The sequence below is a fragment of the Balaenoptera physalus genome (genome assembly GCF_965194825.1).
Source record: "Balaenoptera physalus genome assembly, chromosome: 10".
NCBI lineage: Eukaryota > Metazoa > Chordata > Mammalia > Artiodactyla > Balaenopteridae > Balaenoptera > Balaenoptera physalus.
Window position 1 is genome coordinate 23,297,306 of NC_138889.1, and position 25,970 is coordinate 23,323,275.

Below are 25,970 nucleotides of genomic sequence, written 5' to 3' on the forward strand. Positions count from 1 at the left end.
ATATACTATTTTATTTGGATGTAAATATCTTTGTATGGTATCTTTTTCAGCTATGACATCTATTCAAGCAGAGAACTGAAATCAATTGAACTTAGACCCAGATCTTCAAATTGGTATATTACAAAGATTTTTAAAAGCAATTAGACATATTCAATAACATTTCTCCCTCTAAATATTATTTATAGTAAATGAGGTCAAAAGTACTTTTATACCGCTAATAAATAAAATAATTAGTTAAAGTATTATCTATTTTATACTTACTTCATCTTTTAAATTTCTATTATTGTGACTGTTTTATATTGGATGTTATATTTATAGAATAGTTCAGGGATACAATTTAAAAATTACTAAATATACATATATAAGAAGCTGGCCACCCTCTTCACATCCCAGAGCAAGTGGTTCACGCTTCTATCACATAAGGAGGTGAGGACTGCAAAGTGCTTTTTTTTTAAAATAAATTTATTTATTTTATTTATTTTTATTTTTGGCTGCATTGGGTTTCCGTTGCCGCGCGTGGGCTTTTCTCTAGTTGTGGCGAGCCGGGGCTCGCAGTGCATGGCTTCTCATCGCGGTGGCTTCTCTTGTTGCGGAGCACGGGCTGTAGGCTCACGGGCTTCAGTAGTTGTGGCTCACAGGCTTCAGTAGTTGTGGTGCACGGGCTTAGTTGCTCCGCGGCATGTGGGATCTTCCCGGACCAGGGCTCGAACCCATGTCCCCTGCATTGGCAGGTGGACTCTTAACCACTGCGCCACCAGGGAAGCCCCTGCAAAATGCATTTTTAAAAGATCTTCCCCTACAGTTGTACCTTAGTAAAGCTGGAGAAAAAACCTCAAATCCCTTTCTTTCCGTATCTTTTTTTTCTGGATTATGATCTATATGGAGAATAAACAAAAAAGACAATGGTGATGATAATCTAAACTGAGGTAAATAATTGGATGTACTTTTGTCCCCCTAAACTAGAAATAAGACACACAGCAGAAAAAAGTGGATCATTAAAAAAATCACCCCTGTAAATATGACCAGTGAAGGCAATGAGCTCAGAGGTTCTCAGCAACTCAGAAAATCGCCAGGAAAAGGAGATCCCTCCAAACTGTTACTCATTCCGAGGACTGGTGTTAGAGGAGGCTGGCTGGCGTCTTGAGTTTCCATTTCATTGTGATGTCTGGTCCTAAGAGATGGCTCCGTTTGTGCATAGCGCTCAGCACCGTGTACACGGCCCTGGGTTCTGACTGGTGGACGCTAAGAACCTGCTGTGGAAATGCCAGCGATTGATTTATCCCCGGATGCCCAGCATCATGAGCAGGTATTCACGTACCAAGAATAACAGGAAGAGTAATAGGGTTACAAAGATTTTCTTCCTCTCCTCAGATCCCTACTCTCCTGGAGACCAAGCCTCCTGGCCTCACATATCCTGCTTGGGATAATCGGACTGCAAGCCTAGTGGGGCTGGTTTTATCTTCCCTGGCAGCCAGTCATGTTGCAAAATCAACAAGACTAGTATAAGCTCCTTCCTAGAATGGCACTGCCTGACATGGGACTGCAAGCTAAGGGGATTCATCTGATAAGAAATAAAACACTTCAGCACAGAAAAGTCTGAGCAAATCTTTATTGAAAATGTTTCCATCTTAACAGAAAAACTCAGGAAGAAACCTAGATGGATGGCTGCAACCAAGATATCCGACCTCAAGATAAGAAGAAAAAAAAAAAACACCATTTAAATCTTAGCAAATATGTCAAGTACTTTATTTCTTTGCTAGTTTTGTCAGCTGAAACTCCCTTATGGAGATCGCTTCTGCATCTTCTCAAATCCCCAAACAGTAAGCGGAAAAATCTTGCATAGTGTTTTTTATAGGAAGCCAGGGCTTTTGATCAAACGGGCCTGAGACCCCCCCTTCTCCCTTTCCTACTCACATCACTGCCAACAAAGATAGAAATTTGTTATCTAAAATGATATCTTAACCTTTTAAATCTAAAAATTGTCTAAATCAGAACAATTCAAGATATCTGTTTGGGGATTTTAGGCAGATACCAAAAATTTGGATCAAAAATAAACCCAAAGCAGAAAAATCCAAAAAAGGCAATTTTTCTCCAAAGTCTTTATGTAAAATGACAATATATATATCAAAGAAAGGGTCACTTCCCAGAGAAGTCCATTACTTCTATGCGGACTCCTCCAACTAACGCATCTGCCTAATAGGGACAATGGTGTCCTTAGCAGACAGATGTGCTAGTTCCCAAAGGACACAGCCACTGCCAGGAGCTTGTGCACCCCTGGTGACAACTGTGCTCAGGCCCCTGCAAATCTGATGTTTCTCCAGCAAAAGAATAAAAATAAAAATTGAAATGAAATCTAATGGTCCTTCTGGCTGAGGCTCTAGAACCCCCAGGAAGGATGGTGCTTGGGGAGGGGGTCTTGGCTCCACATAAGCGTGGCCCATGTAGGCTTAAGACACTAAAGAAGCACATGTGGCCACACTCAACCAGGTCTCGGTCACCCCCGGGCCTCAGTGGCTCTTGGCCTGCACACGGCCCCAAAGAGGGTCTGGACACGGAAAGATGCAGTCAGACACATCCCATCATCCTGTTTACAAAAGCTCGGCTCTCCTTGCAAGCATCCTGAAGGAGAGCAGCAAAACCACCTATTAAAGCCATATTTTTCTTAAATGTATTCCCCTTCTTAATAACCAAGTAATCTAAAGCAAACCATTCCTCAGCCCTCCTGCTCGCCCCTCCCCCCACGTACACACTCCATGCCCCCATCCCTCCTTTGGCCCTCTGACCCAGCCCCTACACACTCTGATGTTCCCTTTCCCCCCACCCTCCACCCACTGAGCCCCAGGCCTTGAGACCTCAGCCTCGCTGAGCCCCAGGCCTTGAGACCCTGCCATCAAGACTGTAAATCTGGCCAAAGCTGAGAACAGCAAACAAAGGAGCAACTGTGGGAACTGACAGCTCAAGGCCTCTGGCATTGGTTCTGCCCTTGGAGATGCTGGCAGGGCTGGTCTTCTCACAGGGCACCCCATCCATCTCAAAATGACAGAGCACAGGGCATCGCTGCCTGAAGGCGGCTCAGCAGGGCAGCTGCTCCCATGAAGCAGTGGGCATTGGAGAGAGGGGCCTTCTCCAGGAAGGAAACGTGGCAGAAATGAAAGCCCTGGGCCACAGATTAGGCAACACTTGGCATCAAATATTATCTTTAAAATCCCTATAATTCCCTCCCAAAAGGAAACAGAAATGGAAAAAGAAATAAGAAAGGGAGAGTAAGAAAGAGAGGAAGGGAGGAAGGGAGGGAGGGAGGGAGGAAGGAAGTCTGGTTTACAATTCTAGTTTGGGGTAGAAACTGCAGTTTGTAGTTATGAAACTCCAAACAGATATGAATCTGAGGCTCAGTCCCAGGCTCATTTTCAAATCCCAGTTTCAGGGGACAGGATGCTCGGGTGGGAGCCAGCCCTAAAAGCCTTCCACGGAAAGCGTGTGGTTGAGCGCGTAGGTATCGCTATCCTCTTCCTCCAAAAGCAGCTTGTCGATGGTCAGGGAACTGATGGCTCTCCTGGGGTCTTCCACGTCCTGAAGGACTGGCTCCGGGATAGAGATAGGGAGCTGGACAAACTGGGGCCCCGGCAGGGCTGGGGCTGGAGGCTGGTACTGCAGGGTGGGGGTGGGCAGCGTGGACAGGGGCTGAGGCCACGGGAAATAGGTGAGAGGTGCCTGGTGCTCTGGGCCCTCCAGCTGGGGTCCCACTGTGGGTGTGGCAGCACTTCTCGTCTGTGATGGGGGAGACACTGGTTGGTTAGCAGCCCTGGGGTATATCTACTGCCCACCCTGGTCCTCATGGGGGTCTCTGTTTCCCTCACCTCAGCCCTTTCCTGCCCTCTCACTCCAGAGGGCTCCGTCTCTCCCTGCTCAAAGTCTTCCCCAAGGGAGAAGCCAGACACACTTCCGCACCCCTTACCCTGTCACTCACTAGCTATATGTCCTTGCCCATGCTACTTCCCCATCTGAAGCGTCTGTAAAATAGATTACACAAAGGACTGACATCATAGGGCTGAGCGAATTAGAGATGCTTTTCCAGATTTCACTGAATATAAAATGCAACCCGACTTCAGAGATATTAAAATATGTGTGAGGAGGGGGGAGGTGTGCATCTTAAAATCAATGAAAACACAGCATGTTAAACAACAAGCCCATCACACAGCATAGCAGCTGTATCCCAAAGCGGCCACTGCTGTGCCCAGACACAGAGACTGTCCAGGCTCCACACAGCAGCTTTGGCATTTTAAGGACCCCTTGGACTCAGCTCCACTAGCCTCCCACTACCTCACCCTCCGCTGCCTCTTAGCTGGGCCCCGTGTGGCCACCCCAGGGACCTCCAAAGGTCAGCGCCGGTCTCCCAGGTCCCCTGTAAACAACATCTTTCACCTGCACAGCAGCTGCCCTACGAATCCCAGCTCAAGCCTGCAAAGCCAGGGCCTGGATTCTTACTGTCTTCCACTGTTGAGGCAGCAGGTGGGGGAGGAAGGTCTTTGCATGGAAAGATGTGTGTGTGATAGGCCAAAACCTCCCCCTACCACACTCCCTTCTCTGTCATAGCTCCTCCAGTTGCCACTGTGTCTTGGGAGCAAACTATTAGAGTCATTCAGGGAAGAGCTTATTTTAATCTCCTGGGACCATGTTGCAATGCAGATTCTGGTACAGGAGGTCTGGTCAGGCCTGGATACTGCGTGTCTAATTGGATCCCAGGTGACGCCAGTGCAACTAGGCCAGGGACCACAGTTTGAGTAGCAAGGCTTTAGGATGTTTTTCTATAGAATGATGGAGCTGCAAAGGGTCTCAGAGGACTTCCAGCCTCCCAACAAAGCCTTGTTATTTCTAGTATTTCAAAAATCCAAACAGAAATCCTACAGTTTTGAGTCATAAACCTGTGCAGGTCAACTGCAACTGCAGGTTTCTTGACTCAGGGATAGAATTACATCAACCTATCATCATAACAGGTCTTATCTCCTGCTGATCTGGAGTGCTGATTGGCAGCTCTAACCAGCTTTGATGAGTTAATTTACAAAATGGCAAAACAAATAAATTATTTCTTAATAAATATAGTTTGTTTGTTACACAGAACCTTTCAAAGCAAGAGGTGAGATTGAGGAAAGGATTAAATAATGAAAGGAATGTTTGGTCCTGAAATGGTTGGGAAACCATTGTGTCTACCACTCCCCACCTCCATCCCAGGCCTCTGATATGGAAATGAGCTGCCTGGGAGAGGTGTTGAATTAACTCCTTCCCATCCACCATCATTCAGGCCCCACAACTGGTTTGCTGAGTAGCCAGGTGGGCATGGAGTGGGAGGGCTCCTGCAGCCTGTGCCTGGACGGTGCTTGAGGGGCAGGAGCATCAGGGTGACAAGGGACCTTGAGGTAAACAGAGGGGGTTTGGGGCACCAAAGCAAGTTCCATCATCAAGGGTGGGTTCTGCAGTGACTCATGAGGCCCACAGTTTTCCTTGGACTGGAGCTGGATGTAGCTGTAACCACAGGTCTTTTCTCCTCTGAACACTTGGAGGATTCCCATTCCTTTGGTCAAACAGACATCATTCACATAAAACTGTTTCTCTTCCTTCCTCCGTTCCGGGGGAGCAAGCACTTCCTTTCCTATCCGGCACTTGAAGACGGCCCTTGGTTAGTATTGTTGGCCAACTTGGTGACGATCATAATAACTAGCATCTATCGGGTGCTTTCTGTATTCTAGGAACTATGCTGAGCTCAGGAAGTGTTCTAAGCCCTCTACGTGCATCATGTCATTGATCCTGACATCAACCCATTTTATAGATGAGGACACTGAGACTCAGAGCATTAAGTCACCAAGCTCAGGATCACATAGCTAGTGAGTGAAGGGGCAGAGATTTGAACCCAGGCAATCTGACACTAGAGGCGGAACTCAAAACATTACCCTGCAGGTGGGTCTGACTCCATCAAAAGTAGTTTTCTGAAAAATTGTGTCACCTGTTGTGCTGCTTAAAAATGTTCTAGTAACTCCCATTATTGGGTGAACAATCACCCCCTAAATAATCTGAGTAGGAAGGAGAGGCTGGCTCTGGCAAGAGACCCCACACAAGTATCACCATTCAATAAAAATTTAGACTCATCACCGAGACTCACTGCATACGGGGCAGCAGCGGAGACTTAGGACAGAGAGGCAGGAGGATGTGCCAACCCCGAGGAGCACAAAGCATGACAAAGGAGGCCATAAGCCTTTTCTAGGAAAGATATTTGAAGTCATTGGGAATGAAAGTAGGCCTTCCTGGAGGATGGGGTGGGCTTAGATGATGGGATTATCCTGGGAATCAACAGCAAGGAAGATCAGGGGTCTGGAAGTCAGCCCCGGTTCTAAAAGGGTGCCCTCGGCATGGGTGGGTATAGAAAAGGCCTTTGTGTGACGTACCGTGACATTGGTGATGAGCGGCTGGGAGGCGTAGGTCAGCACCGAGGAGGGTCCCACAACCGTGTAGCTGGGGCACACGGGCTGCACATACATGTCAGCTGAGTAGGGGCAGCTGACAGCCTCGTGGGACACATACTCCGTATAGGGTGTCCACGGGGCCAGGGGCTGCAGGGTGGCCGGGGCGGGCTGGGAGAGCCAGCCGGCACACAGGGCCCCCTCCTCCGTCACTGTGGAAGCAGAGACCTCCATGTCGAGGCAGGAAGGACCTGTGGGAAGGAGGAAGTTACAGAGCTGCAGGTGTCACCCAGATGAGGGGCCGGGAGGAGGCCCGGGCTGTGGGGAGCTCTTACCTACTGTGGTGTAGGTCGCCAGGGGCTGATGGGGCAGCACCACCTAGAGGGGAGAAGGAAGATCGGGATCAGGGTTCAGCCATCTCCCGCTGGCCCTCTGCAGGGAGCTCGCCCAGTGGGCCCCAGGGCAGGAGAGTATCGGGTGGGGCGCAAGAAGCTCCCTTGTTAGAACTAAGCCCCATGTCCCAACCATCACCACCTATACTTTCGAGGGATCGGTGTTCCCGTTTAGCAAGAAGGCTGTGCACTGAGGGAACTGGCTTCATCAAGGTCCCAGGGGGAGCCCTCAACTCACACCAGGACGTGTGAGACACTTGCTGTTCAGGGGACCAAGCCAGCCGGCCCATATTCCTCATCCCACTTCAAGGCACTTCTTCCTGGGCACGTTCTCCGGCAGCCACACCAGGGCAACGTGCAGCCTCCGTGCCCTCGAGGAGTATCCCGTGGAGCGGGACATACACCGCCACCTGACCACCCCCAGCCCCCTACACACACACACACACACACACACACACACACACACACTCTGGCCACAGTGGCCCCCTCACCGCGGTCGGTGCCACCGGCGGCCCGCTGCTGGCGTGGCCACGTTTCCTCCGCAGCAGCTCCTTCACTGGTTCCTTCACCCGCACGCCCTGATACGGCCGGGGTGGGGCCGGGGCTTGCTCTGGAGCTGTGGCTGTGAAGAGAGCATCACTGGTACTCGTCTCCCTTCTCAGACAGGCCCCACCCCAACGTGCCCCCTCTCCTCGAGGGTCTGCCTGCTCACCAAAGTTGTGCCTGAACGTGCAGGACCACACGAGACTTCCCAGGGTGTTCCTCCCGCTATTATCACTCCTCCTGCCCCAAACCTTCTACGGCTCCCCTGTACCCAGAGGATTAAGGCCCGAGCACCACAGGGCGATCTCAACCCATTTTCCCAACTTCTTTGTACACTAACCACTGTGGAAAGCCTGACTCCAGCCAGAAGGTCTACCTAGACTCCTCTCCACTTCCCTTGAATGTCTCCCCTCCTCGTCTCTACTTGCAGTTTCCCATGGTCAGGATTCCCTCTCACTTTTCTCGACCTCTGGATTCTTCCTGACCCAAGACTACGACTGCAAGCCTCCTAGCTGACCACAGAGCCCACAGAATTTGCTTCATCCTACAACCTCTTCAACACTTCCAGACAGGTTAGTATTCTTCACAGGGGGCAGCAGAGGACGGCATAAGAGCAGGGACTCTGAGTCAGATGCCTCAAAACCTGCCCCTGCCACTTTCTAGCTGTGTGATCCTGGGCGAGTTACTAAACCTCTCTGTGCCTCTTAACCTGCAGTTTCTTATCAAAGGAGTGTCGTAAGGAGTCACTGACATAGTAAATGGGAAGCGTAATACATGCTAAGTATAAAATCAGGTGCAGAGTAAGCATTCAATAAATTTGTAGTCTGCTATGTAATAATTAGTAATCCTTTTGGGGGTAAATTTCTTATGCCCCTAGCTAGATTATAAACTTCTCATGGTGAAATATTATACCTTATTTCTCTATATCATCCCAAGTAGCATGTCCATAATAAGCTCAGTAAGTTATTTGTTGATTAATTGGTTGGATGATTATTCAAAATGTGCTGTCGTTCATCTTCCCTTCACCTCTCCTGGAACTTTAGAATGGGCTGCAGTGAATGCTTCCCAGGTTCTCTGTGTCTCCCAGGACAAATACCCAATGGTGATCCACGTGCCCTGGGGCCAGAGAGTATCCAGCCTTGCCTCTGAGAGAAGGTTCCATCTGCCTTTTGCCATCAATGCCAGGAAACCAAAGCACCATGAGCTGGAACACAGGGCTCTCCCTGGCAGGAGAAGAAGTCCAAAGCAGCCATGGCTGGGCAGTGACAATCTGCCCTCCCAGATGGCCCACAGCCGGAGGCCTTGGGCCCTTGGAGGGCAGGCCTGGGTCAGCCAAGAAAGGCAAGTAGCACTGGGCCTTACGACTCACATGGGAGTCCATTATCATCCACTGATAAGGGCCCAGGGACCTGGGCTCTGAATCAAAGGCCCGGAAGCCTGGGTATCTATTAAAGCCGGATCTGCAGTGCTGCCCTAACCAAACTTTGCTCAGTAAATACCCACCTGATAAGACCCCAAGCCTGACAAGCACCAGACCTCCATCCATGCTCCAGGCACACACATGGCCTGGCCTGGAAGCCCAGGCAGAGAAGCAGGGGGAAGAGAGAAGGGTTGTCCAAGAGCCCCAGGAACACATGAGAGTCAGAGAACCCCAGACTCAGATGCATTTATGGGGGCTTCCTAACCTGGCCAAGTAGCAGAAGCGACCAGGGAGTGATGCAAAATACAGATATCCAGGCCCCGCTCCTGGAGTGTCTGATTCCAGGGGTCTGATGTGGACTTACGAATCTATATTTATAAAAATCCCTCAGGTGATTCTGAAGCTCTGCTGGGATTAGAACCACTGCTAATGCATCCCTGATCTCCCTCTAACATCCCAAGAGGAGATTAAACATCCTCTTTCTAACCTCCCCTGTCATAACAAGGGATCTCTACTGGTATTCATTCATTCTTTCAAATATCGATGGGCACTAGGAATACAGCATTGAGCAAGATAGATGTGGCCACTGCCCACACGCATCTTGCAGTCTAGTGGGACAGGCAAGCAATAAAACAGTTACAACTTGTGAAATTCAGGCTGAAGCAGGAGTGTACAGCAGAGAGAGCCAGACTGGTACCTGCACCCTGGGACCACCTGTGCACCATCATCTTTGTTTTAACAGCAGTGACAATGGACTTAAGAGCTCAAGGTACCTGGGCTGTCAGTTTCTGGTGGAAAGGTCTCAGTTGATTTATTTTACATCCCTAAGCCTCAGTTTCCTCATCTGTAAAATAGGGATAATAGTTCCTGTCTCACACGGTTCTGGTGAGGATTAACTGAAATAACACACGGGAAGCTCCCAAAGCCATGTCCAGCATGCGGTCGATGTTCAACACACGTTATTTTCCTTCCCCTTCCTCCACCCATGTTTACCTTCCTCTGGAGAGTGCAAATGTCAGAAAGCTCTTCCTCCTACTGGACCTGCCCCATGGTGACAAGCACCATTTTTCCTGGCATTACCTTCTAATGAAACTCACAATTCATAATCCATTTACAGCTTTCTCATCTACAGAATGAGGATCATAATGGTATATACCCGGTGAGATAATTTGAGAATTACATGTAAATGCTTAGAATAGAGCTTACACTGAGGAAGCATTGAAAAAATGTGAGCTAATATCATCATTAGTATTAGTAGTAGTATCCCTTCCCAGCATCTGAAGACAGACCCCCCCAGGTCCCCTGTAGAGTCTGAACGAACATTCCACTCCTTCAGCTATTTCTTAATGACATGTTTTGAATCCCTCTAACCTTCCTTCTGGCCGCTTCACTCCTCCACAAGTTCATTTGCCACTTCCCCTTATGATGGGTGATGCCCAGGGGTGACCAGAGACCCCAGGTATGGCCTGACATGGCAGAGAACAAGGGCCTCCCGCACTCTGTTCACTCATTCTCAGGGTCACCCACAACTACACCAGCTTATGTTCACACCCGTATCACTCAACCTACACTTGTCTCCGGTTGGGTTTCCAGCTAGTCTTAGGCATAAAGTGCAGCCTGAGGCCTTGTGCATTTGGGAGAAACTCAAGGGACAGGGTTATTTGGGGGTCTGAGCATGGTGATCACACTCTTAATTCAGTTGGGGGACAAGAAAGGCTCCATCACACATGCACACCTCTCAGACCAGATCAAAGACAGGTATACGGCTCATGCCCCTCTGATCTGCATGTACACTTCTGGGGAAGGGCCCAGAGGACTTCCAATCCCACTCCCCCCTGGGAAGTGGACACATGGACCACTTGGCTGCAAAGGGGACAGCTGGGCACTTCCAGCTTCTTGGCAAGTGAGAGCTTCCTGCCTCCTGTTGTTCTTGAATCAATGAACAAAGAGGGCTTGGGGAGGTGCTGTGAGCAGAGGTCATCACCCTCTGATGTCTGGACTCCCTTGGAACCCACAGTGTCAACAGGTGTGCCCTGGAACAACCACCACATGGAGAACAGTTTCAAAGTCCCCACCTCTTCCTATTGCAGTCATGAAACTCCTACAGCTCCCAAGGACCTCCTGACTGCCCACCCAGGAGTCCCCAGCCAGCTGCCAAGGAATCCTGTGACTGCTGCCAGGTGAGTAGGCAAGAGTGAGGGCACTTCTGATAGTGTCTTTGCAAAGTGCCCATGAAATATCAAAATCTGCAGCCTCAAGACAATTTCCACAGGACCCCAACGGCTAAGTGTATTTGCAAGGTGAAAACTTGCCGTTGGTGCCTTTCACACCAACCTTTGTGAAGCAGCAATAAACATTTCTAATTCCACAGTAAACACTGGACTCCCTACTGCTGCTAGCATGAGATATGAGCCCACAAATACAAATTTGGAAGAGGAAAAGAAGTTTGTCTGCAGTCATGATTGCTCTGACTTGGGTCTTCTGGATCCCCGAATAAAACAACTAAACTAAAATATTTAAAAGAAAAATTTAAGATTATTAAAATAATTTCTTCAAATAATAATACTAAATAAAAGAAGAGCCAAGGAAAATAAAACAGGAGATCAAAATAGTAATACACAAGCAGAGAAAGATGAAAGTCCAATTTCCCAAAGTAGAGTTGACCAGAGATTTTCATAGCACCGGTTGAATTGCAGCTCCATGCAGCACGCTTTCAAAGCCTGAAGCTTTCTCACAATTTATCCTGTGGTTTGAAGGCCCTTTAAGTCCCCTGTGGGCATCCAAGTGTCCAGCACTGAGAAAAATCTTTCCACTTAAACGCAAGCCTCTTGACCCTCTTTGGGAATCTCCTTTTTCAGTCTGAGAAGTTCAGCCACATTACCTCTCCACCACGGCAAGTCAGTCACCAATGTTGTTTGGGAAAAAAAAAAAACAACACTCATTTACAGAAAAACCTATGAATTTGGCCCCAGTGAGGGCTTCCCTTTTCCAAAATGAGCAACGAAAAAATCTGAAAGTATAAAAAGTCAGCAGAGGCTATTTCAGTTCCCCCTGCCGCATACCCGGACATGCTTCACATCACAAAAATAAGAGCCCTGCAGCTGCTGTCCCACTGGAAGGCACAGACCGTGACAGATTCAAGCCGGAGGGTCACCTGAGACAGCACTCTGGCTGCATGTGGGCACTGCTCTTGCTTTGCACCAAGCTTCGGGAACATAGGATTCTACAGATTTAAATAAACATGGCCCTCGGTCCTTTGATGAGGTATAATAAACATCACCAAGGAAATATGCAAAACTGCCAGCACTTGTTTATTTAATGACCCCATGGAAACCATGTTCACACCACAGTGAGAAAGCTAGGCTAAGGAGGTAGGTCCTAGTGGAGCCAACACCCAGCCATCTCCTCAGGGCAGCTTTAAGAGAGCCCTCTTCAGGCAGGCAGTACCTAGAACAGCCTCCGATATATTCTTGAAAGAATACTCTTCTCCCAGCCATTGTCCTGTTACAGATTTCCCATGAGCCACCAGGGCCAGGCAGTGAGGTGGACACCAGTCAGGATTGCTGCTCTTAAGTTTAGAATCTAAGGTGGGATCCATGGTAAGCCTACATTTCCATCATCAGGGAACCAGGAAGAGGAACCCATCCCACCCGTCTTGACGACCTAGCTCATTGAAAGCGCTTCCCATTTACAACTGACTAGTTGAAACTTGAGGATGCAGCCACATGGGGCCATTTTGAAAGACAAAGCTTTCCTACCCCAGAAGGACACATAACACATTATTGATCAGTCCAAATAACCACAGTACATATGATTCACTTTTGCTGCTGAACCTTCAGTAGTATTTTAAAAAATAAAAAAGACCCGCTAAGGAGAAATACAATAATATTCTTGTTACTTAGAGCAAAACCAAAAACAAATAATTGAACAATAGGAATTCAAGCCTAGGGCTAACAAACTTGTCCTAGCTTCTAACTGAAAACAAAGTCACACAAGTTGCTGACACTTTTCACTTTAATGTAAACAAGTTTGCTTGTGTTCTTGACCTAAGACAGATGAGGACTCCCAGGAAAGTTTAGCTCCTTTCAGCTGAAGGATTATCCATATCCTTAATTGAAACACTACAGCAAGTGTTCTTGGTGAAGGTCTGAGTCAAAGTTTTAAAATTTGTTCTTTGCATTCATGGACAATGGCTGATTTTTTTCCAAACAGGAAGAAAGAACTTGGGCTTTGGCCAAAGATTGGACTTGACATGCTACAGAAAGGCTTTCCCACCCAATTTACACTAGATTGTAGTTTACTTTTTTTTTAATGTAGGCCAACGAAGAAATCCCATATACATGTAAATTTAGGTTTTCTATTCACTAATGTTTGAACCGAGAAGGACCCTGTAGCCAGGAAATATTAAAGTGTCACTCACATATTCTAGCAATCTGCATAACAGGGAAGAGGAGAAATAGATAGATGGACAAAAAGGGTGGCTTTAAAGGTATACAGAAGATATAGGAAAGTGGAACCTCAACTGAATTAGGATTTGATGTTGCTTGAAGGCTACTGGTCAGCCAATCAAGAGTAAGTCTTGACAACTTCATGTGTAGACTAGGATGTCTCCATCAGGAGATCTCAAAGATGGCGGCTGAGCCCATGTTCTCTGTCCTGGTCACAGAAAGGAAGGGAACAGTCGGCATTCCCCTCCCTGTGTCCCCATTCTAAGAGGCATATCCCCATCAGCCCCCACAGAGCTCACTGATCAACCATAGGCAGGTCGCTGGGAAAGCTAAACGAGGGCCACAGTCACTTAGGACTTCCCCAGACCTGGCCAGGTCAAAAGGACCTAAAGGGAACACCCTGATAAACAGGAGCCAGGGGAAGTGCCTAAGGTACATCTGGGGGGACTGCAGAGCGTTGTTCAGTCTTAGAACCACAGGACTCCAGAGGGGTCTAGAGGCTGAGTAATCGCTATTTAAAGGAAGCCACAGCCGGCGTGGAATGAACACCTAGTGTGATAACACTCCTCCCAAATTATGTTAGGCTTAAGTAGAGCGCCCGTTTACCCACCAGACTCCTACCTGAGTGTCCCACTCTGCAGCTCAGTATTACCTGGATTGTCCCAAAAGTTTTGGATGTCCCACCCCATGACCTTGGGTAGACTCGGCCACAAGGCCTCTAGTGCCAGAGCCTTCAGACTTTTCCCTCACAGGCACTGCTGCTAAGGTGTCCCTCCCCCAGAGCCCTCAGCAGCCCTCACACCACACATCCATCCTCCCTCCAACCCTCCCACAGAACAAAGGGAGCACGGAAGGCTCTTGGATTCTGCTCCCTCCTCCCAGAGACAGTGTCAGTGTGAGGCCTCTTTTCTGTGGAGACGGAAGTATGTTGAATGCATGACTGCCAAAGGTCTGTGTGATTCCTGGCCATGATCTTAACTCCCAGGAACTCAGAAATCAGCACGCTCACCTTTGCATGATGTCCTGTGGCTCACAGAGGATTTGACACAAATGATTTCACGTGAAGACTCACCACAACTTCTGAAATAGGCAGGGGAGGTCTTCTTCTCACCCTCCTTTTCACTGATGAGGAAAGTGATGCTCAGAGATTTTAAGTGATTTGCCTGAGGACTGTGCTTGTAGACAGCAGGGCCGTCAACTAAACCCAGGACCTCTGATTCCAAGTGCAGTCCGCTTCTGCCTCACATCCTGCCTCCTGCCGCGGTAAATCCCATTTATTTCTCTGGGGGACACTGGCGGTGGGCCACTGAATGGTCCCCTGCTCAGTTCTAACCCTCTTCCCTCCAGGCTGGGAGTCTGGGCTCGCACCGCCCTGATCCAGTCTCCCTTGACTGCCAATTCCCGCAAGAGAGGGCGTCTCCCAGCCGAGGAGGGAGAGAGAAGTCCATGAGAAGCTTACCAGCAGTCTGCTCACATGAGGGGTGGCGAGAACTGAGAGACCCACACAATTCCCCGCAAAGTTTTATTTTTGGTATTTTTCGACTGAAATGACAGCGGATAGGTCCACCTGAGAAACCAGCTGCATCTGCCCGCCTTTTACAGAAACTGGGGTCACCAGAGCAGAAAGAGCTCCCATCTCAGACACCATGTCTCAGGGTGGAGTCAACAGTAGGAGACCCCTGGCAGTGCATTCTGTGAACAGAGCGGAGGAAACCATACCCCTGCCATCATGGAGCTTACTGTCGAGTCTAGGAGGGAATATAGATTTAATCAAATAATTGCACAAGCAAACCTAGAATTACAAACGGTGACAGAGCTGCATCTGCCTCATAATTGAATTATTATTGTTTGATTGAATAATAGTAACCTAATTAGGTTTTTAATAATAAAAACCTAAATTTACATGTATATGGGATTTCTTTGTTGGCCAACACTGAAAAAAAAGTAAACTACAATCTAGTGTAAATTGGGTGGGAAAGCCTTTCTGTAGCATGTCAAGTCCAAGCCTCACTTGATTCAGTTGGGCTTGAATGAGCAGCAAGCTAGGGGCCCCAGCCTCCAGGGGCTGTATAAAGAGAAGAGTGCATGAGGCTCGACTGTTCTGTCTCCAGTGCAGGGAGATGGCTCTGGGGTCAGGCTCAGCCCACACCATGAATAAAAGCCTTGCCCAAGATGTAACAAAGGAGCCCCAGACGTTCAGGATCCTTCCTCAGCCTAGGGACCCTGGATAAACCCCAAAGATGTTTCACTTATCCTATCTTGGCTGATTAGCCCACTAACGGAAGAAGACCAGTCCTAGGAATTCAGATTCCAAGATGGAAAGCAGCTGGCTTCAGAAGTTCTAGGCTGAGTCTCAAATCTAACTTTCTGAGATTCATAATTGCAGGGACTTTTGAGTCAGGCTACAATTACTCTCAGTGAAGTCAGAGACCACCTCCTTCTAATGGTGCATTTATTTTAATTAGGAAGGGAAGAAGCATCTAATGCAACCCTAAAATCCTTGGCATTGAAAAGCGGTGTGGCGTTGTTTGGAACCGAAGCAGATCTAGTTTGGAAAGCCTACTACATAGCTTATCACTATGTGACCCTTGGCAACTAATTTAGCTTGTGTGTGCCTCAGTTTCTCCATTTGTTAAATGAGAATAATGATCTCCATCTCATGGGGTTATCATGAGGATTGTATGAAATTAACCAAAAACACCTAGCATGTAATAGGTTTTCAAGAGATGGCTGTTTCTCCTTTGTTCTCAGCCAAAAATCTGTGGTCTATCACTCATCAGAGAAGTAGCCTTGGTACAGTGACCCTAACTTGCCCTCATCCTGCTGCATCCTGATACTGAATGTCTCTATCCTCAATATACCCAGGGTCTTCTTCCTCCAACAAAGCCTGTCTGCCTTCCTTGTATTCCTGGAAGTCATCCCTCAGGTACGTGGGCCTTTGTCCCCAGCAGCAGGATGGCCCTGTTTAGGGAGGCCAGTGATGCCGCAGAGAGACTGGTCGAAGACCTCACATGCAAACAGAGCAAGCCCGGAGAGGAGACATCAAAATCCTGGCACTGACCTATCGTGAAGATACCATGAGCTAAGCAGAAGGACTTTTTTCTTCCAAAGCCACCAGAGGATTAGCTTTGTGGCAGATTTGACTTTTTAAAGGACAACTCCAGAAAGGAGTGCCTTGGAGATTTTTGAGTGGCAGACAGAGTAAGATGTCGCCCCTCAAGGAACCTGTATGTATCTCCAAAAGGACAGGGACGCAGCCATGACTGAGGCCATAGTCATGGATACATCTTCAAAGGACTAGAAACCTAGAAGCACATATCACATACAGGATGCAAACATGGCAGTGTATGAGGGAGGGCTCTTCAGTGGACAGAGAGGGAAGTTTTATCAGCTATAGAGCAAGACAGACTTCTGGCTGACATATTGGGTATTGCCTCAGCTTTATCTAGAGCAACAGGGATCAAAATGGGGGAAGAAGGGACCCACACTGAGAGCACGAGACCACATCAGGGAGTGAACCAACCCAGGGTTCCCACCCAAATTCTACAGAAAGGCAGCACCAGAATGAGGAGATGGAGCAGAGGAGACAGATACATCTTCCCTCTTTAGACTAAGACACAAAGCCTAAATCTATAATTGCCAGTATGATCGAGAACAGGAAAAACCTGTGGTTAGGAACTGAGGACATTCAGTTGTTTGTTCCTTGATTTAAGCAATATCTAGTTTAGGATTTCCAAAACCAAAGACTCTTATAAAATAAATAGGGCTTCCCTGGTGGCGCCGTGGTTGAGAATCTGCCTTCTAATGCAGGGGACACAGGTTCGAGCCCTGGTGTGAGACGATCCCACATGCCGCGGAGCAACTAGGCCCGTGAGCCACAACTACTGAGCCTGCGCGTCTGGAGCCTGTGCTCCGCAACAAGAGAGGCCGCGACAGTGAGAGGCCCGCGCACCTCAATGAAGAGTGGCCCCCGCTCGCCGCAACCAGAGGAAGCCCTCGCACAGAAACGAAGACCCAACACAGCCAAAAAATAAAAATAAATAAATAAATAATTTTTTTAAAAAATAAATAAATAAATAAAATTTTCCTGAGACCCTCAGGTAGGGACCACTTCCTTGGAGGAAGGACTCTTCAGACCCAGCATCAGCTATGTATTTGGGGTCAGACCCAACTGCCCAAGACTCAAGGCTCATGGTGGCCTGGGTACAGCCTACGTTGAGTGAAGGCAGCCCTAATAATTGATTCATGATGTGAGATGTAATTGCCAGTCAAAAGGAGCTTTTTTGTTAAGTCTCTGGTTTACTAACCAATGACCTTATGATGTGGGGGAAATCCCTTGTGAAGGACACTGAAGAACTTAGAACAGCAAGCCTGGGAAAGACGTCACTAGGTCAATCTTTGAGGAATGTACCCCCTTCCTTATTCACAAGATACCTATGTAGACTGAAAACACGACTTTCACAGTCTCAAAGCTTCATGGAAACCAATACAACATGCTTCACAGTGACTCATTTTTCTCTAGGAGTGAGATCCTTACCCTGGAAGTATTTAAACCAAGGATCTGTGACCAGGTATTAGAGTTCTTGCTAAGGAGTAGAGGACTGGTCCAGGTCAGGATTGTCAGGCTGTAATCAAAAACTCTGGAATAGAGTAAACGTGCCTATAAAGGGAATTTTTTGCCAAGAAAGGGAAGGAAGCAGGGGAGTCTGGGGGTGAATGAGCAATCAGAGCTCCAAGAGCCTCCCACAAGTGCTCCATTTTTACTTTTGTATCAGAGGTCTCCCGCAGATTTGGTTTGAATAAAGGGGTTTGTGACACAAATGTTTTAGACACCAGCCTAGATACATAGAGTTGGATTTTCTTCCCAATGATAATATTTTACATCCTAAGATGCCTCTTCCTTCCCCAGAATCTAAGCAAGAAGGCTGATTACCATTTATTCTTTAGGATCCACATCCGAAGCCATATATATGCTCCATGACACCTTCCCTGATTCCACTTTCCTCTCCCTCCTGATGAAGGGATTTACTTCATTGGTTGATTTCCCTAGCTGGAAATAACTCCATTACTGGATGGATGCATGGTTGCATGGGATGATAAACGGATGGTTGATTTTCCTTCTATACCTTTCTTTCCTGAGTTGGTGTTGCTTTCATCCAGCATTAAAACTTGTTTCTATCTTCAACTCTCTTGCCTCCCTTTTTCCTTTCTTTTCTGTCTTCCCAGCATTTCTCAGTCCTGGAAGGTTATAGCAATCTTTGTACTCCGCTTCCAATTAAATTTATGATTCTTTCTAGAGAATTAATAAGTAATTCATCTTTCTTAAGTGTGGTCAAATCCTTTTTGGTCCCAACACCTGGTCTGAGTTTGACTCTGGTTTGTAATTCTTTGGCTACCTGCTCTTCCCAGAAAGTGATACTAATGAAACCATTACTAAGAAAAGGAGGCAGCACATTGCTGTTTCAGTTTTCAGTATCATTTGTTCTATTTTTTGCATACTTCAAGCTAGATTACAACACCTCAAGTCCAATCTTGTGAATTTAAAAAACAAACACAAGTTTGCCAGTCAATACAAGCCTTCCACCATCCCACCTTATGAGGCTGGTAGGAAACTGTGGTCCAAGTTCCAAGTTTGGTCACAGGATGGCCAGCTTAACCATCCGTGTAAGCCCTGATGACTAACCCCACCATGAGTTATAAGACTGGAAATATGCATCCTGCTATTTCACAAGAAAGGCGGAACTCAGAGGCCATACAAACTGTAATCTAGGCTTAGATGCATAAACTTTGTCCTCAGAGGTAGAGTGAGCGAGAACAGGAACATAATAATAGTAACTAATAGCTATTGAGTGTTGACTTAATGTCAAGCACAGTAGTAAACACTTACCACAACCCTATGAAGAACTGCACTCCCCTTGTACATACAAGGAAATGGCAGCAAAGCGAGCTAAAGGAATTTGCCGGCTTCATAAAACCAGTGAGGCATAAATCTAGGATTCAAACTCAGATCTGCCTGCCCCAGAGGCTGAGCTTTCAACCACTGACGGGAGAGAAAGAACAGAGCTGTCACTCTCTAATTCAAAATAATCCCCTCTACCTTGCTTTCCACACCTCACTTACACACACACACACACACACACACACACACACACACACACAACGTGAAGGGAGAGCCTGAGTCTTCCAAACTCTAGACAGTTCAGAATGAAGGAAGTGCTGAGAAGGCAAAAGCCTTGGCTCCCAGCACAGGCTGCCACACAGGGCTCCCAAGAAAACAGACAGGCTATGTTATTTTGGGGCAATTCTAGGTCCTTCCCTCCCCTTTGAACCCTCCATTTCAGCTAAAGTATCTGCAAAGAGCCCAGTGAAGGAGGTATAGCAGGAAAGCAAAAACTTCATTTCCTTCAATAAGCAAGCTGAAACACGCGCACCAAAAATGTTTCCAAAGTATGAACAGACATCTGCCAGCTGGGGTACTTCATTTTGTCATTGGTCCTTTATCTAACATGGAAGGCCTGTGCTTCTACCAAGAGCATCTCCTAAGCCCTGTGAGTGAGACGGGCACCATGGTAGAGAGACAGGACAGCTTAGCAAGACAGCACTCAGGGTGAGTTACTAACCTCATCTTTAAGCTTCAGTTTTCTCATCTATGAAACAGAGCTTAAAACAGAATCTACCTCATGAATTTTTATGAGGATTAAATGAGATAATACATTCAAAGTGTGGCAAAGACTGGCGGTTGCCACACCCAACATCTGCCCCCTCCTTCCTTACTGTCAACCCCGACATTTTGGAAGGTTGGCAATGTACCCCGCTAAACAATTACACTATTCTCCCTTGCAGACAGGAGTGGCCATTCGATGTCAGCAGAAGTTGTGTGTTGGTGGGGAGACGCCATGATAGAGAGGCATGATTTTTTTGCCTTTCCCTTTTCTTCTTCTTCATTGTCTGAAACACAGATGTGACGGTTGGAGCTACAGTGCAACTATGAAGCAAACTTGAGGACAAAGGCCACATGCCAAGGATCTCAGACCAGAAAGACAGAAGTAGCCTGAGACACTGTTGGCACTTAGAGCCTCCATACAGCCCCTGCAGACTACTATGAACTTTTTTGTGTGAGAGAAAGTATACCACTGTCTTATTTATTTAAATCCATGTATTTTCTGGTCTCTTCAATAACCACCAAATGCAATCCAAACTGATGCAACAGAACATCTGGTATACTGCATGGCACCAGGGAAGCACTCAACACCCCAGAGCTGATATTTATCCCTATGAAAAGGATTGAACATGTTCTGCTCATAGTGGTGCAATGTCCAAAAGTATATTATAAGCCACCAATTTCAGCCTCCAGGTCAACAGTTCTCAGCTCTACTGCACATTAGAATCACCTGGGATGCATTTGAAAATATGTATTTATTTTTTATAAGCACTCATGAAGACTCAGCAACTCGAGGTGGAAAAGGATTTCAGTCAAGTCCAGTCTCCTTGTCCTCAGCCAGGAAAACAGAAGTCCCATTTTACAGCTGGAGCACTTGAGACCCACAGTGGTTAGGTGGCTTGCCTAAGGCTCCACACCTAATTACCCAGAGGTTGGAAAGTAGAATCCATGTTTCCTGCCTGCAAGAGTAACGCTTTGTCTGAGCATCACACAACCAGGACAAGAGGGTTTCAGAGGAAGCCTCTCCATCCCAGGCAGGCCCACTCTTATCAGGCAGTTTCTCTACAAAAATGAGAAAGCCACAAAGTTACTAAGTATTTCATAAAGCTGAAAAATATGTTAATGATCATAATCAATTAGCCAACCCTGGTTTCTTTGGCTCAAAGTGAGAAATTGGTGGACATCTTCATTTAGTAGGAAACAAGCCACTTTAGAAAGAAGTCAGAAGGAAAAAACCCTAATATCTTTACTTTGTAATGAGAAAGTTTAAAAACAAAAATTTACAGCACTTCTAAGTGAATTAAATGTCCAGATATTTAGCTAATAAGTGTGGACAACCCTGGTCCTTTTTTGTTCCTCACAACAGAACAGATTTGCAGCTTTGAAACAGAAGAGAGCTTTCAAAACCTCTGACTCATAAACTTTTGGGCTGTAGAGGGGGACAAGGTTGGTTTTTCATTTAGTTAATATAGGGAGAAGAAGTAAAGTGTCCACCTTGAAAATCATCAGCTCTTTTACCGATTAATCTGTGTGCTTAGTAGACGTGTGTCACTTATTTCACCTCCCCCTGTGCACGTGAATTCGTGAATATCTTTTGGATCTTAATTGCCCTTATCAACAAGAACCACTGCATCAATAGATAAACTTGGTAAGAAGTAAAGGTGTTTATTAGGCTTATTAAGTAAGCAAAGGTTATAACACAGACTAGAAATATTAGAAGCAGTCCACAGACCGAAATTACTTCTTGTTGTAAGTTCATCTGAATTTACGCAGGAGATAGAGTTCAAAAAATTATATGTATATTACAAGGTTTTCTTATCTTTAACTGAACTTTTAACTGTCCTCAAAAAGTTGGCTATTTAGTGGAAGCTTGGAGAAAGTATAGAGTTCTATGTCAATGAGGATTTTGAGACCTTAATTTATCTATTTGGTGAACCTCTGCTCGGTTCAAGCTGTCTGAAAGTAAACGTTCATGCCATAATAATTTGATAATAAGTATTTCCTGTTCTTAAGATGCCTCCTTGAGCACTACAGCAAAGAAACACCAAGACCAAGTCTATGGGGCATCAAGACAAGCAGTCAATTCAAAGAAAATCAGTCAAGCAGGCCTTCTGTTATCATGTAGATCTTTCTCTAACATAAATAACAATAAAAAGCAGTTGTTCAATTCATTCATTTTCTAACAAGTGGTGTTGAGTTTATTATACACAGTTCCATTGCTTTTAAGGAAGAAGTCAACCAAGTCAAATTTCGGCATTGTGTAAATCATGTAATCGGTTGACTGCAAGCTTTGTCTCCCATTGGTGCTGGCATTGTGCAAGCCCATGATACCCAGTAACTTAGGGAAATAAACATCCTAAGTACTACCCAAATCATCTTAAACCAGAGGTCGGCAAACGTTGTCTGTAAAGGGCCAGATAGTAGTATTGTTTGCAGGCCATATGGTCTCTGTGGCACCTACTCAACTCTTCCATTGTAGCAGAAGCAGCCCTAGACAATATGTAAATGAATAGACATGGCCGTGTCCCAATGAATTTTTATTTATGAAAACAGGCGGTGGGACTGATTTGGCACTCAGGCCATATTTGGCAGACCTCTGACTTAGACCCTTGGAAAACTGTATGTAAGGTCCTATCGTTCAAAAATATTTTGATGCGCCTTTTTAACTATGCTAATCAAAGTGTGGGAAATGATTAGAAAAGATGTGGCATAGCCCTAATCACTCGAGATGGGCCCAAAAAAGGTGTCCCAGGAGGGAAGGTGCTCTCTTACCACTGTCATTAATTCTCAGGAGACATGATGACACTTTCCCTATTCTCTACTTAGTTCTGACAAAAACCTTGTAAAGCAGGCATTAGAACCCCCATTTTCCAGATTTGTAAGAATGCGAAAAGGTTAAATAATTAAGCGGCAGAGCCAACTTTCAAACCCAGGCCTGTCTCACCCCAACGTGCCTGCTATTTCTACAGCACCGTTACTAGTTGGCCTTAACAAGGGCTTCTTGCTGGGGTGGATGTCAGTTCTTCACATCCACGCGGCACCTGCTGGACCAAGTGCAGAACCTGGGTGGGGGGCGGGTGCCGGGGGTGGGGGGAGGTGTGGTGGCAGTGGATGGATCTGCAGGGAGCATGACTTCTTTGTCCAACTGGCCGGTCAAGCAAATCTCAAATTCATGGTTATGACTTGAAGATTTCTACCTCTGTGTGCCCACAGTTCTGAGCTGATCTGAACCAAAGCCCATGTTCACATTTAGTCCACAAACAGGGGTCACAGGCCAGGTAGGGAGGAGGCAACATCTACAAAGTGAATGTTTTCTTAACCCTTTCCAGAACCCCATAGTACAGTCATTTCAGCTCAGGCCTCAAGGGTGTTTTCTGAAAAAAGAAAGTGCCTTTTCAGCACTCTTGGTGCCTGATTTCAAATTCTGACCTTCCATCAGGTGATTCTAAGTGGGCTGACAATGCTGCCCTGTTTTACTGGTTTTCCCACAGGGTTTAGTCACCCACGTGCCCTCAGTGTCTTAGACAAGGGCCTCACTTAGGGTAAGGGGATGGGCCCAGTGCCCAGGGCCTTTCCTAATTTCCTTTAAGGTGCCAAAGAGCAATTAAAAAGAATTTTGATTATGTGCATCTGAACAGGTAGAATCGTTCACCCCAGTTTTTCCACTGACGAATTTACAACGTGGTCTCCCTGGGGATGGAGTTTTGCTGCACCTGACTGACCTCCAGGGAGTGAGCAGGAAACGTGCCTCTAGCATCCCTTTTAAAAAAAAATTGTTAATCTCTTAGGTGGAGCTAAAGAAGAAAAAATGCAGTGTGTAACAAAGAGGGGGAAATATGGCACCTCATGAGCACAGGGAAGCAACCCATATCTCAGGCACTGAAGCAGAACCAGAGCGATCAACATCATCCCGGTGGCATCTCATCTTACTAAGGGTATCTCTGTGGAATGGGTATCATTTTTACCCCATTTTACATATAAGAAACCTGAGGATTAAAAAAAGAAGAAAGTGACTTTCTCTGAGTAGGTAGGAATAAAGGCAGAAGTCCCTCCAGGGGCTCACATGAAATCCACAGATCGAGCTCTAAGTGTCGGGGTCGGGGCATATGGACCCTCAGCAGCTCCCAGTAGGGACATTAATGCCCACCTACCACCATTAATGCACTCCCACAGGGCCGGCTGCCTTTGCCCCCGCAGGGGAGGGTCTTGCTCTATCCTGCTGCTGGGAGCGGTGGCCACCACCCATACTAGAATATCCCTAGTTACCTTGGAAGGATTCCATAACTCTCAAATGCAAATTAGAATTCACTTCTTTCATTGAAGAAAAAAATTGCATCTTGCCAACATCGAACAATGATGAGACTTCACAATCTGAGAAATTTTGAAATCGCTCCTTCACATTACACATTAACAAGCTCAGCTGAAGAGAATTTACACAAGAAATAAAGGAAACAATGAACTGCTGATAAGTGACTGTAAGTTATGACTTAATCAATGATGGTATATTTTCAGAACTGTAAGGTCTCCATTAGAATATCTTTTGTAAAATAAATAAACACTCCCGAATGTATCTTTCTCTGTAAATCTAGTTTCTCTTATATTAAGTTTGCTTGAGGTAGGGTGTACCTGAATTCATTAAAAGGCATTTTAAAGACCTAAGCACCTTTAAAAAGACAGAGAAACTTTTTGGTACTACTTCTTTCTTGAGGAAGTACAGAACTGAGCCCCAGGAAGGTTCGACTCTCATGAGGCCATTGAGTTGACTCTGTTTTTCTGAGAAAGGAATGCTGTTGATAATCTCTGTGTGATTTCAATTATTAATAACACGAGTCTCTGTTCAGTCCCACATATGGAAAATAAAGTTCACAGATGTTCCATCCAACTCCAGGGATAAACATCAAGGTTAGAGGTAAACCCGCGCCCTGTTGCGCGGGGACACAGGAGCCTTGCCACAAGAGGGGAAGAAGAATGACAGGAGAAAGACAGCAAAGCAGGCGAGGAGAGGCTTGACAAGCCAAGTTTCCACATCGTCCCGATGCAGTCACAGAGACACATCGTGCCTTTGGCAGAAAGCTCAGTAACTCAGAGAGAAACAGGCCCACGGAACTGAACCACAGGCTAAAGAGTAGCTGTTTAGAAAAGTAAAGGCACTCTGGTAAAGAGCTGCACGCTTCCCCCTCCAAATTGTGTTTAGTGAATCATCAGCTGCCCTTTCTTCACCACAGTGATTCACGCGGGCAGCGGAGACAGGATGAGCCGTCCCGCCTTGGAACACTAGTTCGTTCCCCTCCAGCCTGGAAAATCAGCATCACCTCTGACAGGTTGGTTTCTCCACCCGGCTGCATCTCGCCCACCTCGCCCCTCCTGCTCCCCTGGCTGGGGACTGGGACCCCGCTGCCGGTACCACCCACCCCCCCACCGCACCTCCCCTGCTCCCGGATGCCTGGCGAAGCCCAGGCCCTCCCTCGCTGACTCGGCTCCGACAGCCACGGCCAAACCACTTACGTTTTTGCCAGAGCATGGCCTGCGACAGGATGTTGCCTTTTCTCTTTGAAGCAGACAGTTTGGCTTCTTTAATGTGAGACCCGGGTGTGCTTGCCTCCAGTGGAGCCACCGCCTGCTCGAGGCTGTTTCCTCGGCTTTTAAAGGCCCGAGTTCCCGCGGCGGGGGCACAGCGTCATCACATCCTCCCACCCCGGGCGCCGCCGCCGCCCCTCTTCTCCAGCGGGGCGCCCGTCACCCCCCTGCGCGCGCTCACGGGCCCCCCGGCGGCCCACCCCGCCATGCCCGCGGCCAGCCGGCTGGATCTGCACACCCAGGCGGCGCAGGAGGCCGTGGGCCGCGGGACGCAACCCCACGGGGTGCCAGGGTGCGCGGGGCGTGGGCAAGTGTGCGTGAGTGTGAACTCCGTGAGCGTGTGTGTCCAGTCGTGCGCCCCTCTGCACTGCGATGGGCCCTAAGACCCCCTGGAAGGCTCTGGGTTTTCTGTGGCGCCCGTTCAGGCCTCTCCACCACCGGGGTGCCGGCAGCGCTCAGTCCGCCCTGGGCCCTGCT

The 25,970-nt window shown here is 47.2% G+C and overlaps 1 protein-coding gene across 1 annotated transcript; it reads right to left on the minus strand.

The window, feature by feature from the left end:
* Positions 1 to 766: 766 nt before the first annotated feature.
* POU2AF1 (POU class 2 homeobox associating factor 1) lies at positions 767 to 25,597 on the minus strand (the record flags this gene model as incomplete). The annotated part of the gene is given in 6 exon segments (XM_082476906.1): positions 767 to 3,768; positions 6,438 to 6,703; positions 6,788 to 6,830; positions 7,336 to 7,466; positions 25,422 to 25,582; positions 25,584 to 25,597. Coding segments are annotated over 6 exon segments (930 nt in total). The 3' UTR covers positions 767 to 3,453.
* Between the last annotated feature and the right edge of the window lie 373 nt (positions 25,598 to 25,970).